This window comes from Notolepis coatsorum, assembly GCF_963971535.1.
Source record: "Notolepis coatsorum genome assembly, chromosome: 2".
Lineage (NCBI taxonomy): Eukaryota > Metazoa > Chordata > Actinopteri > Aulopiformes > Paralepididae > Notolepis > Notolepis coatsorum.
This window is the reverse complement of record NC_140166.1, coordinates 206,683,760-206,704,167: the sequence shown is the minus strand read 5'-3', so window position 1 is coordinate 206,704,167 and position 20,408 is coordinate 206,683,760. Positions and strand designations below refer to the sequence as shown.

Genomic DNA, 20,408 nt, shown 5'->3' with positions numbered 1-20,408 from the left:
AACTTAACTAAACCTGCGCTGGAGCAGGTTAAAATGTTTCGATCTGTTGCCATAGTGATTTAGCCAAACCTGCTTTGTGGAACCAAAAAGCCTGACTTATGTCAAGTTATCCTGAAGATTATCCGGATAACTCAGTTAGTCACGTACGGGGAACGGGGCCCAGATGAGGTCAGATGACTTTGATAGTATTTATTGAGGATGGCCAGATAATGTTGATATTTTAACTTAAAAATAATTATACAGAGAGAAGCTTCAGCAAGTACAAAACGCTGCTGACCGACAAAAGATAATCCCTCACTGAGGAAAACACAAAGCGCCTCACCATCATGTATCACAATGGTGATGTCAGCCAGAGATGGGGAGAAGCATCTCTTTGAAAGAAATTACATTTTAGTATTTTTTCTGATTTATTTTAAACAAATTATTATTTTGTATTATTTAACTATTTAATTATGATTTAGTTATTCCACTGCACTGGCAGTTGAACTGCATTGAACTGAACTGAATAAAAAAATTTATTGAACTGCACTGGCACTGTTGTACGGCAAATGTACTGTTATTAAAGTTAGTTAAAAACATAATTTTGTATTTTTTATTTATTTTTTGTTAAACTTAAATCCAAAGGAAAAATTTTTTTTAAACGGATTTCATAGGGCCCTAGCAATAAGTTATAATAATAATTATTATTATTATTATTGAAAAGTTCTGGGTTTTTAAAGTCATATTTGGATTAGATTTTCTTGTATAAGAGAAAAGCAAAAATAAGAAAACATTGCTGAATCCCAAGAACAAAATAAGAAAAAATGCTGAGAACAAAATAAGAGGAAATCTGTTCTTATATCGCTTTGTGAATGAGGCCCATTGTTCATACCTTTCCATAATCCCACTTTCTGTTTAGTTTCAGATTATTGAGATTAAAAGATTTAGGTGCTTGACCTTACATAATGTATGCTTCAAATCATCAAAACAAAACATATCTAGATATATAAATAGTAATGTATAATAGTAATAGTAATAGGAACCACTGATTGGTGACAGTATGGTGTAAACAATTTTTTTTATAATAATAAAAGTTGGATTGAATTTGGAATGGTGCATATCGATATAATAATAACAAAATAATAATAAGCATTGCTAATATAGAACAAGGTGCTTAACACATTGGGTGCCACGCCCCTTCCGGGAAGTGCATAGGCCTTGCCGCCCATTAACCCCATGTAAGCGCTCACCTTGTTTGTAGAGCTAAACCTATATTTTATATTATATATGGATCTAATAACGCTGTCGATTGTCAGTGAGTTGCTTCTGGTCAACATGCAAAAAACAGATAATTTTTTCATCCGTACATTTCCGTTTATACCGTTTTGAATATGAATATAGTTTGGGTGCTTCTGAGTTATCCCAGGAAAAAGATGCGAAAATAGCGTTTTAGTGGAATCCACTTATCACGTTGTAATAAATAAATAAAATATCAGATCAACGCAAGCTTGGATATATAGTGTTCTTACCTTGTCTCTGATGTAATGCAAAAAAAATAATCCATGTGATCTTCTATTTGAAGTACTGGGCGCGGGAGTCCGTGCCACGTTATTCGGCATTTCATATGAACAAGGGGTGGGGGCAGCCTCGTAGATGTATGGTGGTGACAGAGTATTTAAACCCCGCCCACACGGCTCAGCTCGGCGCAGATAACAAACCACATCGTTTCTAATGGAGTGCAATAGCTGCCACAAGGCGGTAGGCAGCGGTATTGACCGTCTGCAATCTCAGACACACTCAGAACAGCATGCACAAGGTGCTTCGATAAATTATGAATGGCAATAGCAAATAAAAGAAATACCGTGAGAAAAACGACGTTAACGGCACTCAACCGTTGGGCGACAGAAACGTAGTTCTACATTAACGGCACCCAAAGTGTTAATACCCAATAAGAACCATGCATAAAACATAAATCAATACAGCAATACCATAAAATGGAAATAAACAGCAATAAATCCCAGACATAAATTATCACCAAGAATTTAAGATTTAAGATTCAATATGTTATTGAATCAGTTGTTCAGCATTTATTTGCACATGCTCATTACAGAACAAAGACAGGACATCAAGCACGACTTCCACAAAAACGGTTGTATTCAAAAAAGTATTAAAAGATAATAAAATAATAGAATAATAATGAAATAGATTTGAATATATAAAAATAATTGGGGAAAAAAGAGGTGATTTAAGACATGGATTTTGCCAGCCTGAGCTCCTCAGACAGGGCTTCTGAAAGCCTAGAGGTCCTGACAGCAAAAGCTCATTAGCCTCTTGAGGCTTTTGTTGCATGTCATCCCCCTCACCCTCCTCCCCCCCTCTCCCCCCTCCCTCCCCCTGACTTCCTGTCACTAGCTGACCCATTAAAGCAGAAATGCCCTAAAAAAGTTCTTAGAAAAACGTAACAATCCTAAAACGAATAGGCAACCAGTGTCTGTGTGTGTGTGTGTGTGTGTGTGTGTGTGTGTGTGTGTGTGTGTGTGTGTGTGTGTGTGTGTGTGTGTGTGTGTGTGTGTGTGTGTGTGTGTGTGTGTGTGTGTGTGTGTGTGTGTGTGTGTGTGTGTGTGTGTGTATGTGTATGTGTATGTGTGTGTGTGTGTGTGTGTGTGTGTGTGTGTGTGTGTGTGTGTGTGTGCGTGCGTGCGTGCGTCCGTCCGTCTTTTAGATTTGGTTACCTACTTGTTGTAGACCGTAGAAGGATAATCGAGATGAGATACAGTAGAAGAAGAAGAATTATCTTAGAACGGTAGAAAGTATATTTTGTGTATTACGAGTTGAATGTATATTCTCCTCCTGCTGTCACAGATTTGACCACCATCTCATTGAAAATGAAAGCTGTCAGACCAGTGCTCTGTGTGAGGTGACAGACCAGTGCTCTGTGTGAGGTGACAGACCAGTGCTCTGTGTGAGGTGACAGACCAGTGCTCTGCTGCGGCTGCAACCCCATTATGTGCTGGATCTGGCAGGCATAGTCACTGCTGCATAAATTGGTATTAAAGTAGTAGACAGAGTATATGGTGCCGTGTGAAAATGTAGCCGAAACTTCAGCCGCAAAGTGTAACTACTTTGCTTTCATTTGGACTATTTTTCCTTTAAACGTGAAATGCAGCAGCACACGTCCCAAACGTGATGCAGGTATTGGCTAATGGTAGGCTGAGGAAACCTATGAACCTGTTAAGGAACGTAAGGATGACGTAAGGCTATAGAGAGACAGCGTGTTTGGTAGGGATCAAACGATAAGACATAAACCACAGTCTATGGGGGTGAGAGTGTGTGGTGGAAAATATAGCCGAAGCGAATAACTTACTCAGTCCAAAGAGACCTGGTTAATACAATGTATTAACTCAATCAAAGTATCAATACAAAATAGTAGGAGTTAGGCTGGATGACTCTCAACGAGGAGTTTAGCTAGGACACCAGGGAAGAGCGACCCTCAATGGATCTTGAAACTACCACCGATAATGACACTGAGATATGAAACACCGGCGCTACAAGCACATGACCTGTAATTTAACCCTCCAGTCATTAGCGGAAAACCAAGCAGACTCATCATTAGGTGCATGCATAGAGTATCTGTAATGATAATAACAATAACAATAGTAATAAACTGTATTTGTATAGCACCTTTCATACAAGAATTGCAGTGCCAAAGTGCTTCACGGCAGTAATGTAGACACAAAATTGATAATAGACTAAAATGAGCAGATAATTGATATTAAAACCTGCCAGGAAGATTTGTGCAGCACCAGGTGTAATACATGTCTATGAGTCTATGATAACACCAAGACGTAACTTCTGGTTTAATCCAAGGATTAAGTTGCCCCATATTGCTCAGCAGCATTTCTCCTTTCGTTATAGGGCTAACTAGTAGGATTTCAGTTTTGTCCTCATTTAATTTTAGGAAGTTGTTGGTCATCCATTTGTTTAATGGTATGATCTTTGCATTCTTTGTATTTTTTTTGTTTTTTATTAAAAAAATTACATAACAAATAATATATAGGCCTATATATATATATACACCAATAAATATATATGTACACCACATGAACACATGCTCCCACATGAAGAAGAATACGTCTTTTTAAAACAGCTTTTGATTAGATTAGATTCAAATGTATTGTCATCATACAGCACAAGTACAGTACAACATAAAAAAAAGTTTGGCATCCAACCAGAGTGCAAATGTAACAGTAAAGTGCAACAGCAATATACAATGTACAGGTGATTAAACTGCCTGGCTCTAGTCTTTCTGAAGTCCACGACATGCTCCTAAATGTTGCACCAATAACAATGTTTAATTTGAAACAAAGAAGCTATGGCTTTAGGCCACTCATGTTTAACAAGTTAATAATGTTGTGTTTGGTTTTCATTATGGCTGAACTAGCCAATGGTGGGGCCGGTCAAAGGCCATGATGTCAAGAAATTTTGTCAATGACATTTTCTCTGACTTTCCAACATGGTTTATCCAACTTGGTAGGTAACTCACATGCTATTTCTGGGTGGGAACCTTGTTGGTCCGGTATACTCAATATCATATTAACACTGCATCATACTGTCTCTTTTTTTAATTGACAGACTTTGATGACATCACATATCGGATGGGGCAGATTGGGCAGCAGGATGAGAATATTAAAATGGTAAATGGACTGCATTTATATAGAACTGTTATCCAAAGCGCTTTACAACTTATGCTTCACATTCATTCACACACCGACAGCGGAGGCAAACCATGCAAGGTGCCAACCTGCTCATCGGGAGCAATTAGGGGTTAAGTGTCTTGCTCAAGGACACTTCAACACACTGCCCGGGAGGAACCGGGAACCTTCTGATTACCAGACGACCACTCTACCTCCTGAGCCCAGTAGCGGTAGGACATAAAGGACAATGTGTTTCATTGCAATTCTATGCTGGGGCCCTTTCAATAGATGCCTTTCTCATAATGTTTAGATGCCTATTTGTCCTTCATGATGGAGGAAGCAGTGGTTGTTATGTGCAACAGTTGCTATGTGTTAATATATGAGAAATATATAAACAAACATGTAATATTTGGTGTCTTATAAAAGCGTCGATCGTACAGTGAAAGGAGCCCTGCCCTTCATTGATCTTTCCCTTGAGTGCTAACCGCAAAAAGTCAATGGACACAGGAAAAGGAACAAACTCATAAATGTAAGATAGAAACGTCCTGGCTTGTAAACACTTCCTCTTTCATATTCAGCCTGTGTATTTAAGTTTTAGATTTCACTGAAATTCCCTATGCTTTTTCTTTTGTTGTTCTTCTTAGCTCTATTTTATTAAAAAATGTAGTTCTTGATTTATTGTGATGTTTCTTCTTGACTTGTACAGCCCATGGGAGCATTACCTTGTGATTTTGGGCTTTACAAATAGATTTGATTTGATTTGATTTCCTCATCGGGCTGCCTGGCATGGTTGGCTACTCTGATTGACCAAGAGGGTTTAAAAATGCACTCTCCATGAATGCACAAGCATGGGTTATTGCAGGCTTTTCTTTCTAACATGTTGTACTATTCCCTAAATAATATTTAAAAACATAGATATTATTTTTTAAATGTTCTAATTTGAAAATACTTCACGTCATTTTAGATTTCAGAGTTTAAAGGGCATGCTATTGCTGAGACCCTCTCATCCGACCATTCTATATAATATGGATAATGATCAGTCGATCAGTGTTGATTCTATATAACATGGAGAATGGCTGATGAGAGGGTCTCAGCGACAGCAAGGAATAGTTAAATCTGAGGATTTCTCTCTGGTTCAGTTGGCAAGTGAGACAATAATATTGAGACAATAATAATAGTTTCTTTATTAGTTGTCATACAGAAATACAGAATACTTTTGCATGAAATGCTTTCTGTTTTGCTCCTAACAATAAGACAGTATTATTGTCTCACTAGCGAACTTAGCCGGAGGGAAATCCTCAGAGTTAACTATTCCTTGTCACTTTCCTGTTGCCTAGCGAGCTATATGTCCCTCCCCGTGTGGCTAGAATTCTAGCTGCCATTTGACCCAGTGGGTGTGTGCTCTAAATCTGAGCACAGTGATTGATTGGTCTGCAGTTACCTCACTCAAGCTGTCAACTCACTGAGCAAAGACACACCTCTCTCACCCCCCCCCCCCCCCCCCCCCCCCCTCAACCCTCTCCGGCCTTCCCCAACTCACATAAACCTCCAATACCACCAAGCCTCTTCAACTCATTCAGAACGCAGCGGCCCGCCTGATCTCAAACCTACCAAAGTCGGCCCATGTCACCCCACTTCTTAGGAACCTGCACTGGCTCCCCATTGCTGCACGTATCCGGTTCAAGGCCCTCGACCTAGCATACCGTGCGGCAAAGGGAATCGCTCCTGCCTACCTCCGGTCAATGGTCTCTAACTACACACCCTCAAGACCCCTACGCTCTGCATCTTCTGGCCGTCTCAGACCTACTCCTATCCAAGCTCCGGGAGGGTCATCAAAGAGAAGCCGCCTATTCTCAGTCCTTGCCTCACAATGGTGGAATGAACTACCCACCCCAGTTAGGACAGCCGAATCCTGTCCAATCTTTCGCCGTCAACTAAAGACGCACTTCTTCAACCATTATCTGAAATAATAATAATTAAAAAAAAAATCTAACCCTAACTAACCTTACTGTCATGCACTTGTCCTAATAAACTAACCTACACTGTAACACGCAACACTTTGATGAACATTGTTACTCAGCTGATAGAGTTGTACCCTTCCTGATGACTTGTCGTACAGAACTTGTAAGTCGCTTTGGATAAAAGCGTCAGCTAAATGACTAAATGTAAATGTAAATCATCCCCCCCTCCTATCTCACCCCTCTTCCCTCCTTCAATCCTCCAACCCAATCTTTCCTATCTCACCTGGCCACAAAGGCTGTATATGTTTTACTTGGTTCTGGAGCTCTCTGGAGATACGTAGGCCAGTACTTTGATACTCTGTTTGAGTTAAATAAACCTGTATAAACGAAGTCTATATTTGACTTCTAAATTCCTCCACACCATTGTCACTCTAAATTATATAAGTATACAAGCAGTGCTCCGATCACAACAACAATCAGTCAACTGTGAACCAAACTCACTGAACCCTTTCCTTTGGCCACATTAAACAAACCTGTTTTAAGCACTTGAACACCAGATGCAACGTGTCCAAGCTGAAGAGAATACATTGCTGACAAAATAGCGACTTAATTACTATAAAATCACTTGTTTATGAGTGATAGTCCAGAAGTTATAGCACAGGCCTATCATCAGTTTTCAAAAACATGTTTTATAATAGCCACACAGTTCTACATTTCATATGGGGTCAAAGACTGTTTTGATAACACATGACAATTTTAAATATCTCATTTCACTTCAGATTCTAATCAGAAACCACCCCTGAATATTTTGATAAGATTTTACATTTCCCTTTAAATGTTTACATAGGTATTGCAAAATACCTCATTATCCATTATCATTAATAAAAAAACATTTAAAAAAAAGGACTGGACCTAGAATTGAACCTTGCGGGATACCCTTTTATAAAGACAAGAATTCAAACTGGACACTTCCAGACACACTGACGTCTCTCAACAAATAACTCTGAAACCAAATCTGTGTAAATCAACAGTGATTCTCAGGTCCAGAAAAGTTCATCTCTGTGTTGCTCTTCTAAGCTCAGTTTGATGTTCTACGAAAGGAGATCTGTAGTAGCCATTACTCCTGTTGACAATGTGAATGAGCCATACAGTCCTTTCAGACCTAAATCCAATTGTTCAACACAAATCAATACAATGCCTGCTTTAAATGCCTTTGCGAAAAAGGTGAATCATGATGTGTTTCAGGCCAATACGAGAAGGACCTACTCCAATCTTGCCCCAGGAGAGAGATGTGCTATACAGTGGCTTAAAAACAGGATATGGTGGTGAGAGCAGCAGACAAGGACGGTGCCTTGGTGTTGTGTGGTAAGAGACAATATATTGATGAGGCTCTCAGACAACTTAGTAACCCACAATATGATGTCCCTCTAGCCACTAATCCCATTGAACTGATAAATAATTAATTTAAAGCCCTGGTGGACAATGCGTTTGAAGATGAATGGATCGCAGATTAAAAGAAAACAATAAAAAACATGACTTCCTTCTGCCTCCAAAGCCCAGACTAGCAACATTTTATTGCATTCACCTCCAGGCAGACCTATCATACTGTAAGTGGCATTGATACTATCACTGAGCCAGCATCCAAATACATTTTCTTTATCAAACCACTGAGCAGTTCTCTGGAAGCATATCTCCAGGGGAAGAGAAGCTTGTTGACATTCAGCATGTTGACAGTGTTTACTTAAGTAACCATGGATGTGAAGTCTCCGTACACCAACATAGACCACAGCCTAGAAGCCGTATGTCACTATTTACAACGGAGATCGGATTCTGACCCCCCCCCCATGGACTATTGTGGAGCTCACAAAAAAAATTCTTTTGTTCCAGGATCCGGAATCATGAGATCAAGGGCACAGCCATGCGTGCATCTTATGCTCCCAACTATATTCATGCTATACTTTAAACTTTCGGGAGAAAGGTATGTGTACAGTCAGTCAGCCAGATCACGCCTTTCAAAGACAACATCAAGTGGTAGGGGAGATATATTGATGACCACAGCTCACTCAATCAGTACCTCAGTACCACCAAAGTCGACATTAAACTTAGAACACAGTACAGCAGCACAGAGATAAACCTTTTGGACCCCATTGTTGATCAACAAGGACATTTACACACGTCAATTTACAGGAAGAACTGTGACAGAAACACAGTCTTAGCTTCCACCCAAAAAGCATCATAACAAATATACCATTTGGACAGTTTCAGAGGCTCAGAAGGATCTGTGACAGTGAGAATGGTTTTGAACACCACGCCATGAAAACGGTTTTCAATCAAGCTGTTACTAGAGCCAAATCCCTAGATAGGAAGCACCTCCTTAACAAGAGACGTGAACAACAACTTCCTATAATCTATTTCACCACACTGAGCCTCCAGCTTTCTCATTCAGAAGGGAACCTACAGTACACTCAGCCTGGTGAGGAGTCACCTACTCCCCTCAAAACCCACTACTTGGTTCCCAAAACCCACTGACACATTCAGACGTATGGCTCTTGCAAGCATTGCAATAACATCACCAGAGACAACACATTGTGGATGTTTCTAGGACATCTCAATGCCGGAGCTTCTCTAACTGCAATACAACACGTGTTGTTTATAGACTTGAATGTGAGTGTGGCTGTTTCTACATTGGCTGCACTAAACGCACACTGCAGGAGAGAGTGGCTGAAGATAAATACACCATCAGGACCCACAACTACCCCGTGGCACAGTATTACAGGGCAGTAGGACACACCAACGCAGACTCTTTGAAAGTCAAAGGCCCTTAATGTCCCAGATGACATCACTGTCAAACTAAATGAATGTGTGCAAAAGGTTTTTGCATGTGTGTGAGATTATGTGCTAAATAGATTAGCATTGTTTTTTTTTGGTGAAATGCCCCTTTCAAGTGCTGCAACTATAGTCAAAGCCAGGAGGATGTGGGCTGATGCAGAATCAAAGTGGGTCAACTTCGTGGGTCGAATTTGCATATATTCATAGATTCTTGCGTCTCAATAATGGGTAGATGTGTAGATGGAGGGGGCAGATTTGATGGACATGGGGATGCTGTTCCTGAGGTCAGGGGCTCCGACAGCAAAAGCATGCCCCCCCCCCCCCTAGACTTGAAATTGGACCTACGGGTAGTTAGGAGACCCTTGTCAGCCGATTTGAGGGCCCTGACTTGCGCAGCGGACTAAGCGTCTGTCTACCACCACTTAGACAGTGGGATTGAATCCAGCTGTGGTGCTTCCGGGTTGGCCGACCGTCCATACTAACACAATTGGCAGTGTTAGCGGGTGGGAAACCCGGCGAGGGTGGGTCCTGGTCGTTGTAAACAGCGACTCCTACAGTTCAGTCGGGGCGCCTGCACAGCGAGGGAAGGATCTAGGAGAGGTAGTGTGACCTTCCACACGTTACACTCTCCCAGTGAGAGTCCGCGCTGCAAGGTGAAAAGAAGCGGTGAGCTGGGTACACATGTGTCGGAGGAAGCATGTGATAGTCTCCGCCCTCCCGGACCGACGGTAGGGGGTAGAGTGCGCAACAACCAGGAAGGGGATTGGGAATAGGCATAACGACTAACATTGGGATGGGAGAAAATCGGAAAAAGAAGGAGGAAAAAATAAATAAAATAAAAAATAAAGTGTATATTTTCAGCCCTACGTTTCTTTACCAATGATTTTAAGTGTTATTAGCTAAACATGAGTTCATAAATATCTCGCCGCATCCCAGCGGAAACCGGATGAATTAGACGGAAATAAAGGAAGCTGTCATACTTGTGTGTAGTCCTATGAAAGAACAGGGCTTTTGATGGGCTTTCGAATTTCATAAAACTACACTTCCCAGATCACGCTAGTTGTCAATCATCTGATTTCCAGCGTGAACCTTTTTTTTTAACGTTATTTTTGGGATCATATCTCACGGGTCGAACAAACCTGAACGTTATTGCCATAAATTAGAACGTAGTTTGTTTCTTTACCTTTCTGTGAACGTCTAGGAAAAGAAACGCGCCTCAATCTGATGAAAAATGGCGGAGCTATTTACATTACAAAAATGTAACTGTACTTACAGTGGATTTCATTCATGGACTACTAAATCCAGATTGAACTCTGCCATTGGAAAGAGGAGATTTGGCCCGATCCATAGATGTGTGACTTGGCCATAATAAGGTAATTTATAGGCCTGATATTCTATATTCATATAAAACATTGCATGTATCCGGATTTGCAAAGCTTAGCTTATACTTTATAGTACATGCATGAGTCTGGTCTCTTTTGAAAGGTAACATTCTGAAGTTGCCAAGTCAAGAAAGGAAAATGACTTTGAGCGCTAATGTATTAGAGAAACAGAGGTTTGAACACACTGAAATAAAATATATTTACTTACTTTTGTGTTGACTTGTCACCAGATTCCTGTTTTTGGTGGGTTCCAGATAAGAGGTAGGAGCTGGAAATCACAACGGTTCCATAGCCTGAAGTCTTATAGTCATACATTCCAAAGTTTATTAAAATCCCACAGAAAATGCGTTTTGCATAAAGGTTTTTGTAATGTGTGTACCGGTAAAAATACAGCGTGATTATCCAAAATGGCATTCCACTTCATAAGATTCTGACACGAGTCGGGACAAATGTCTTTTTCGTCAACCTTCCCCACCTTCCCCCACTCTCACCTGCCTGTGTGGGATCTCTTTCGGAGCGGACGCTCATTGGCTACAAAGGTGATCAATAATCTTCGCCATCAGAGGTGATTGTTCAGGTCCGGTTAGAACCAGAAGTGGTCATTTGATGGAGTGTTTGTCAAATGACGCTCGCCAGATATATCGTCTTGTAACTCCAGACCCGAAGCAGTGTGGTGGCGATTGAAAGGCGGCAAATTCATCTTTCGAATGGTGTATTGGATGATCTGCGAAAAATGCAGCCCTGAGCTGACAGACGAGAGCAAAGTGCCGCGACGCACACGCGTCCCTCGCACGGGCGTGGTGTACCGTATACGGTATGCCGAACGTTAAGAGGTTAAAAGGATGATTACATAGAATCAAGGAATACTGCAAATAATCCTGTAACCTTTTTTCCTCAATAACAGAGGCATGAAGTACATTGAAGAGCCGATTAATATCGATTCAATGCTGATTCTTCTGTTTAAAAGCAATTGCGTCCACGTACATGCATAAGAGATTAATTCTATCAAAATGATCATTCAACATATCCAAAATGTTTACTATGATGTGACTTTGATCCTCAGCGAGTTCATTTACCAAACATTTTCAATTATATTCCTCAGAGAGAGAATCTATTTTTATTTTTTTTACTGTTAAATGTATGTGATGTCATCACTCGTCAGCACTTTTTGACACAATGTGACTTATTATTCTCTCTAACATTATCTGTGTGTGTGTGTGTGTGTGTGTGTGTGTGTGTGTGTGTGTGTGTGTGTGTGTGTGTGTGTGTGTGTGTGTGTGTGTGTGTGTGTGTGTGTGTGTGTGTGTGTGTGTGTGTGTGTGTGTGTGTGTGTGTGTGTGTGTGTGTGTGTGTGTGTGTGTGTGTGTGTGTGTGTGTGTGTGTGTGTGTGTGTGTGTGTGTGTGTGTGTTTGGGGGGAGAGAGGGGGGAGGTATTGCACCTGCCCTTTTCCGTCTGAGTAGCGTATACTCAAGTGCTCCCCTTATATTGATCACATATTTTCAAATGGATATCCAATTATCCAAAGTGAAATGCCATGCAGGCAAAGGGCAATTAAAATGACCAGCCTGGGACACTTATATGTTTACATTTTACCTAAAGGTCACAGCTAAGGAAGATGTTCTTTCAACATGAATCCCCTTAAGGGAGGCATTTCTTATGTCTTAGGCTTAGGGGGTGGATGGGTGCCAGGGCTGGACAAAAATCGGCCCTGGCATTTTTGGCCCAGACCGGCCCACCATAATCGGTCGGACACCACCCACCAGTACACCATCCTTGCGGTCCCCTTAAATATGCGTACCTACTGTACTATTCCCCCAAACCACTACAAAGCTGGGTAGTAAGTGCCATGGGCAAGTATACCAGTGCAAGTGGACCAGTGTACTCACTCGCTCTTGGCTGAATCTTGTTTTGGGTGGTGATGTAAAAACACCTGCATCATAGCAGGCTCAGGATGGACAAAGTAGTCTATAGCCTGTTCATCCCTGTCTCTCTCCTCCACAACCTGGCTTGACTAGACATAAGGAGAGAGAGATGATTACAATTAACTGGTACATTCAGGTCCAGAATTGTTGGAATTCCCTGACAAAGATGTGCAAAAAGCTGTACAATTTAAACAATACCATACTGGTAATGAGCAAATAGTTGTTTATTCTTATAACGGCCCAAATATGCGTCGGCCCACCAGGTATGCCAGATGGCCAGTCCAGGCCTGATGGGTGCTGTCAGCCAGCTCAGTCACCTACATGGAGGATGGGTGCTGTCAGCCAGCTCAGTCACCTACATGGAGGATGGGTGCTGTCAGCCAGCTCAGTCACCTACATGGAGGATGGGTGCACACAGCCAGCTCAGTGCACCTACATGGAGGATGGGTGCTGTCAGCCAGCTCAGTGCACCTACATGGAGGATGGGTGCACACAGCCAGCTCAGTGCACCTACATGGAGGATGGGTGCTGTCAGCCAGCTCAGTCACCTACATGGAGGATGGGTGCTGTCAGCCAGCTCAGTCACCTACATGGAGGAGGGGTGCACACAACCAGCTCAGTCACCTACATGGAGGATGGGTGCTGTCAGCCAGCTCAGTCACCTACATGGAGGAGGGGTGCACACAGCCAGCTCAGTCACCTACATGGAGGATGGGTGCTGTCAGCCAGCTCAGTGCACCTACATGGAGGATGGGTGCTGTCAGCCAGCTCAGTGCACCTACATGGAGGATGGGTGCTGTCAGCCAGCTCAGTCACCTACATGGAGGAGGGGTGCTGTCAGCCAGCTCAGTGCACCTACATGGAGGAGGGGTGCTGTCAGCCAGCTCAGTGCACCTACATGGAGGATGGGTGCACACAGCCAGCTCAGTCACCTACATGGAGGAGGGGTGCACACAGCCAGCTCAGTCACCTACATGGAGGATGGGTGCTCTCAGCCAGCTCAGTCATGGAGGATGGGTGCACAGTACACAGGCAGCTTTTTATCCAGTTTGAGTTGTGCCGTGAATTACACATGTGATGTTTGTTCATTTAAAAAGGTCAACACTCCGGGACAGCAACTCACAGGGAGACAGGGAGACGGGACAGGCGTTAGACAGCTCGTGTGATTGTAGTGGGCGGACATAGCAATAGATACAAGTGGTAAGCATATATGTGAATAGAATAGATATATGAAGTAAGCATATTATGTGAATAGAATAGAAGTACTTAACCCAGCAATGAAACCACGTTGACAGACCACGGACAGAAGACGGTAAGGAGCTGATCCATGGCCTCGGTGGTGCATGTAGAGCAGTCACTGCAATCTTGGCCAAGACCCCGAGGCATCCATCACCAGCACTACGAGACAGGCACTCAGAGAGATGGGGGGGCAGCAGCCCACACACACAATATCGTAGCCTAGGCTGCCTATAATAAGCCTTATATACCCGCCGCCTATGTTGATGTATACGGGACCCTGAGAGGAGGACACGCCCAGTGATGGTCCTGATGAGGACCTAGATGCTTACCTGGCCATTTTAACAGGCAAATGTAATTGCGACTGTGTTGTGTATTGGAATCTCCTATCGCAGTACTGTGCCATGCTGTCCCTTCTTCCCTCTTAGGTGAGGTCCATGGAGTCCCGGTGGGAGCGTGGGGAGCTGTCCTGTGGGGATGGTGATATGTGCAGAGAAGCGCTTCCTCTTTTATTCACCCTAGGCCTACGGGCACTGGTCTTTTCAATTAGGTTAGTTAGTAGTCATTTATCTAGGTTTATGAACTTGTATGCTATATATATATATTTCCTGTAATAAATTATTTCTTATTGTTTCCTAAGCATTCTCCCGTGTCTGTTTGTGGTCTTGGGGAAATTCATGTGTGGTATAGGTCAGCTGAGCCCTTTGGGAAGTGTATCCGTGCGTTTGCACACTTTAACCCTAGATCTGGATATTTCCCATGGGGGTCTGGTGACACTTTCTGCATAAATGAAGTGGGGAAAAACCGACCCTATCTGCACTTTGCGTTAACATAATATAGTAAGATAGTCAGATAGTATTGTATTGGGTATATCCTTAAAAAATTGCATTCTGCAAGAAAACCACATTTTGTTTTTGTTTTCTCACAAAAGTAAATTTTTATAGGAGGTTTTGCCAACGATATGTGTAATTCATGGCACAATTCATAAAGGATCAAAGATTATTTGAATAGGGTCCCATCCATGGTGGTCCAGAAGAAGGGGGGGACTTTGCCTCTAATGTAAAAAATAAAATAAAAATAAAGATCATTCCTAAAACACTTCCTCCCCCACTTACCTCTAAGGGAAATGCCCTGCATCAGGTTTTTAGCACACCCCAATAAACGTGATGTCCATGAGACGTTCGACAACCATGTAGCCATTATATGTCTATAATGATGCGACTCCTAAACTCTCTGATCGTCTTCGTGCACTCTCACTTTAAGATGCATTGGCTGCACGAGTAAAGGAGTGGCAGCGTTCGAATCACCACCGGTGTGCATTGGTCCATTTCATGCCGCCTTACCTCCGTCTAATCCCGGCGAAAGGAAGCAGAGGACGCTACTGGAGGACTCCTCCACTGAGGCGTGGGGGAACGCCATGACTTCATCACGTCAAGTGGAGGAGAACGAACGGGGAGGGGGAGAGAGAGAGAGAAAGGAGGGAGGGGAGGAGGAGGAGGAGAGAGGATGGAGAGAGGCGCGACTAGGTGCGGGAGGGCCGGACGAAGTGGAGGGAAGGAGGGGGTGTGTATGACATCATTCCTCCAGCTTCCAAGAGCGGACAGCTGTGGTTTCTTCAAGCGCGGCGGCTGAGGGAGCAAGTCCTGCGATATCAGGGGGGATTTTAAAACATTATTCACTGACAGAAGAAGAACCCGTGAAGAACCACTTCTCTTTTGGAACTGCCGCAGGACGCACACGCACACGGGATTATTGTTTATTTGGTCATGAAGATGTGAGGGCTTTTGTGCGCCGAATAAGAAAGAAAGAAAGAGGAACTCCATCGCCGATAACGGTAAGGACACGTTACACCCCTCTCTCTCCCCCAGTAAGTTTTTATTTGCATGTATACATTTGTGATAGTGTCCAAATAGATGGCTCTCGGTTGGTTATTGTCTTTGAGGAGCGCGTTTGAGGAGCGCGTTTCTTTGGTGTGTTGGAGCGCGCAAGCGGTGCGCGCTGTGTTGCCTCCTCGGAGCCGCCTGCTGCTGCTTGTTCGAGGCGCACAGACGCAGACTGGTACCCAAAGAGCATCTCTCTCAAGGATGCTGCAAAGACGCTCCTCTGAGCCCCGCACGGACGTGTTTTAACCTGCGCCCTGGGAGCTGGATGCTCGGCAATGCTGGATTTAGCGGGAGATCTGAACCGGTAGATTATATATATAGCTCCTCGGTTTGATCAGTTGTACCAGAGAATCATGTCCAAAATGAGTTTCAAAAACCGCCCTGTTTCGCTTATGATATCAGTTTCTTGTTGCGAATGTTATCCACGGAAGTCAGAATAGAAATGCAGCCTTGAGTGTGCCCCCCTCCCCCCCCCCCCCCACACACACACACTACACACACTAATAATATTTTCAGTGTAAATTCGTAATAGGTTAAATATGCCTATAGGGATTTTCATTTACAAGTCTTTTTTTCCTCGTTACTGCATACGCTTTTGGAGCATATAACGCATATTTCTGAATCATCTTTTTGTGGACGGAGGGAGGGAGGGAGGGGGGTGTGTGTGAGGAGGCTCCATGTAGCAGGTGCATCTCTACACGGGGGTGTTTCATTAACGAAGTGAAGCGTAATGGTTTGCATTATAGCTCACTGGTGGTAAGATGTACAACAGGGACGACATGGTCTTATATAGGGATCGATCCGAAATACAATTTCGCCGTTTGAGACGTCTTATCATCAGCGTGTCTCTTAAATATAATATATATATTTTAGTGGAGGAATGGCTATTTTAATGTATTCATATTTGACTTTTCTGCTGGGTCCGTGCCGTTGGGATACACCCCGCGGGCCAAATGTACCGCAGCCCGTTCCGAAGTGTGTTATTAAAGGACTTTGGCTTTTGCGCGCAGATAGATTTCTAGGTGCGCCATGCCAAGCGTTCGATAGGGAACAAGGTGGAGCTGTCGATGTGAAGGAGTTGTATTTTTTTCCTCTCTTTTTCCTCCATTAACCAGTTATAAAAGCCTTGGGTTCGGTGACTTTATATGCCTTTTCTTTTTTTATTGCATCGAGAAAGAAGCTCCACTGTCGTTTGATTTGGGCTCATAAAATATAAATATCGTGTGATATAATTATGAATGAGATAAATTCCAAACTTTTCATCAGGCTATACCTTTAAAACAATATATATAATAACTTTACACGTTTTAGACTCGTATTTGCCTCGCCCTAGCTTTATGATGGTATATACTTAAAAATTACGCATTCCATTATAGCCCATCCAACAACAGCTGTGAGGCTTCATCGACCTAGAATAGAACAATATACAACGAACAAGTTATATATCGCAATACTGGGCTACATGTTTTCATTAAAACTACAATATTAATAAAAACGCATCTTTTCACGTGACAGAGCAGAGCCTATTATTAATCTACAGTATTCCGCCTAAAACACGATGGACATTGACATTTAAAAAAAATGGAAAATATTTGTCATAGAACAATTTTTTGGATGTGTTCAAAAGCGGACTGCATCATCGGGAGCACCGCGGGCGAAAACCCGGTGGGCCGGGCGCCCGGTTGAGCTGCCCAATGGTACAAGAGCGATATGCGTCGCAGACCCACTTTGATTCTGCACCAGCCCACATCCTCCCGACTATACTTACAGCTGTTTAAATCTGCACGTCATCCAAAAACTCTAAATCGTTTTGCACACATCCATTTAGTTTGACAGTTGTTGAGAGTCAATGAGTTTGAATATCAACTGTATAGGCACCAGTGATGACAACATTGAATCCTTGTAATTAACAATAAAAACGATATGGTACTAGTCCCTATATAAGACATCTCATGGATCTGTAATTAACACACAACACAAGGACATCACCGGTGGCCATATTCAAACTGATGACATCACTGGTGGCCATATTCAAACTGATGACATCACTGGTGGCCATATTCAAACTGATGACATCACTGGTGGCCATATTCAAACTGATGACATCACTGGTGGCCATATTCAAACTGATGACATCACTGGTGGCCATATTCAAACTCATTCAGACCTCTCACTAGTGACGTATTTCCATCTCCGGATGCTCCTGAGTCTCCATGGCTCTTTTGCAGCTAAAGGGAAATTAATTACTATTATTAATAGATCACGTTTAGCTTCATCTGTGATCATGCAGGCTGTGGTCCCACGAACAAGGCCTTCTAATATACATTTCTCTCTCTGGGGATTTAGAATTTCGGAGCAGCAGTTAATATCTCTAGCCAATACTAGCTTAGCATTGCTGGTCAGGTCACATAACATCACCAGCGTCAGTGTGTTCTATGCAACATCTGGTCATTTGGTTTTGGCAATTTGGCTTTTAAAATGTTTAATGTTAACTAAACATAAAATCTTTTGGTGAAACGCCATTTCCCCATTAACTCCATATCAGTGTTAATTTTGTCAACTAAATTAATGACGAAAGATGTTCGTCAACGAAGGTTTTTTTCATGACGACAACGAGACGTGACGTCACGTTATTGAAGACCATGTCACTCTAACGAGACTAAATAGTTTATTAAATATCGTTGACCACAACTGAGGACACAAAAATGTAATTTACAAAAAACAGGACGAAATTTCTCTTCATGTATGTTGATATTGTTGACTAAAACAAGACGAGACAAAATAATTATAACTTTTCTTAATGCCATCGTCCCGACAGAGCAGTGTGACGGGGAGCTCTGTTATTAGCATTAACTGAAGAGCTATTTGAAAAGCCAGTTTTAGCTTTAACATTACCTTGGCTAAAGTTGGGACTATTCATAATCCAGCTGCATACCTGCAAGCAAATTACAGCAAGTTGGCAAAGGAGTATTCCAAGGTAAATCACTTTTTCACCAGTAACGTTACATTCTTTCCATCTAGCTCACGCTAACTGGCTAACCTAGCTCACGCTAATGTGGCTAACTGATCGACCTCTCGCACACAATTAATGACATGTTGCGGACAGCCATACCGTGACAATGTTTAGCTTTTAGTGCCAAATGATAAGAGTCTGAGGCGGAGTCTCAAAAGAGAATGTTGAATATTTATTGTGCATTAAAAATCACAACAGAGCCTCTGCTACTAGCTGACCTAAACGAAGCCTTCTGGAAGCAAGTGCAACAACGTATAATGTCCGTGTGGAACCAATGTGCCAACAACCTTTCCGTGGGTGAAGCATAGTTGTCATTTAATGATGCTAATACTAATCTATACAATCACCTGTTGTTGAATAAATACCATTACTTTCCAATTTTTTTTAGTACATTAACTACAAATAGACAAAAATGTCATCCGTTTTCGTCGACAAAATCTAGACTAAAACAAAAAAGACAAAATTTAGACAAAAACTGAATAACGGCGTTTTCACACCTAGCTTGTTTGGAGCTGTTGTTCCGGAACCTGGAGCGTTTACCCCCTATTTCGGTTCATTTGGGCATATGTGAACACAGCAATCGCATTCTGTTGCGGAACAAAACAAGCGGGCCGAGACCGCCTAGAGAGGGTGGTCTCGGCGCACTTCCAACCGAACCCGAAGCGACTCGTACGCTGTGAGAATGCAATCGACTTAACAAACCGACACAACTCACTTGCCGTACTGTATACGCACTGCATGATGACGCTTTCGCATTGAATTGTTGGCGGGATCAGTTTGTAGTCTTTAGGCAGCTAGATCGGTAAAGTTAGCTATAGACCACTGCACTTCCGCGTTACATTGAAATCGGAGATGAGAGAGCGGGGGGAGCATATATAAAGCTGGGAACGAGGTTAGGGAGCATATGAATGAATGTGGATGAGAGCCGTGATGTAAGTGGTTGCAGCTACGGCTGTGGGGGTGCTAGAGACATGATCCAATAGACTTTTATGCGCCTGAGTTTCCTGAACACGGCGCGACCCATTCCTAATCGATCAGAACTAAATCGGCCGATTTACATCACGGGCACACCCCAAAATCTGACCAATGAGAGACAGTTTGCTCGCACATGCGTTTGTTTTGGTCCGCTGTTAACACAGCCGTGTGAACACAAACGAACTAAGGCGAACTAAGTGCAACATTGTATCATTATAGTCCCTGTGTCTCCCTGAATCGGAACAAAGCAAACGAACTACAGGTGTGAAAACGCCCTAAGACTAAAATGCTCAGACATTTAGTTGACTAAAACTGACTAAACGAAAAATAAATGAAGATGACTAAATATGATGAAAACGAAAAAGGAGCACTTGACACATGACTAAGACTAAAACTAAAATGAAAATAGCTGCCAAAATTACCACTGCTCCACATGCAGCATCAAGGATAATGTACTGGTAAACGAGAAAGGAAAACACATTTTCCTGGGGAAAAAAGGAACTGGGGCTTGTAAAGATGACGAAAATGTCAAA

At 42.5% G+C, this 20,408-nt stretch overlaps 1 protein-coding gene across 1 annotated transcript in view; it reads left to right on the top strand.

The window, feature by feature from the left end:
* Positions 1–13,096: 13,096 nt before the first annotated feature.
* Positions 13,097–20,408, top strand: part of ptprsa (protein tyrosine phosphatase receptor type Sa) — a gene marked incomplete at its 5' end in the record, with an annotated part of 191,343 nt that continues 184,031 nt past the window's right edge. The window contains one exon of the mRNA XM_084308481.1: positions 13,097–13,677. Within this exon, the coding sequence (XP_084164607.1) occupies positions 13,097–13,677 (581 nt within the window). The remainder of the gene's footprint in view (positions 13,678–20,408) is intronic.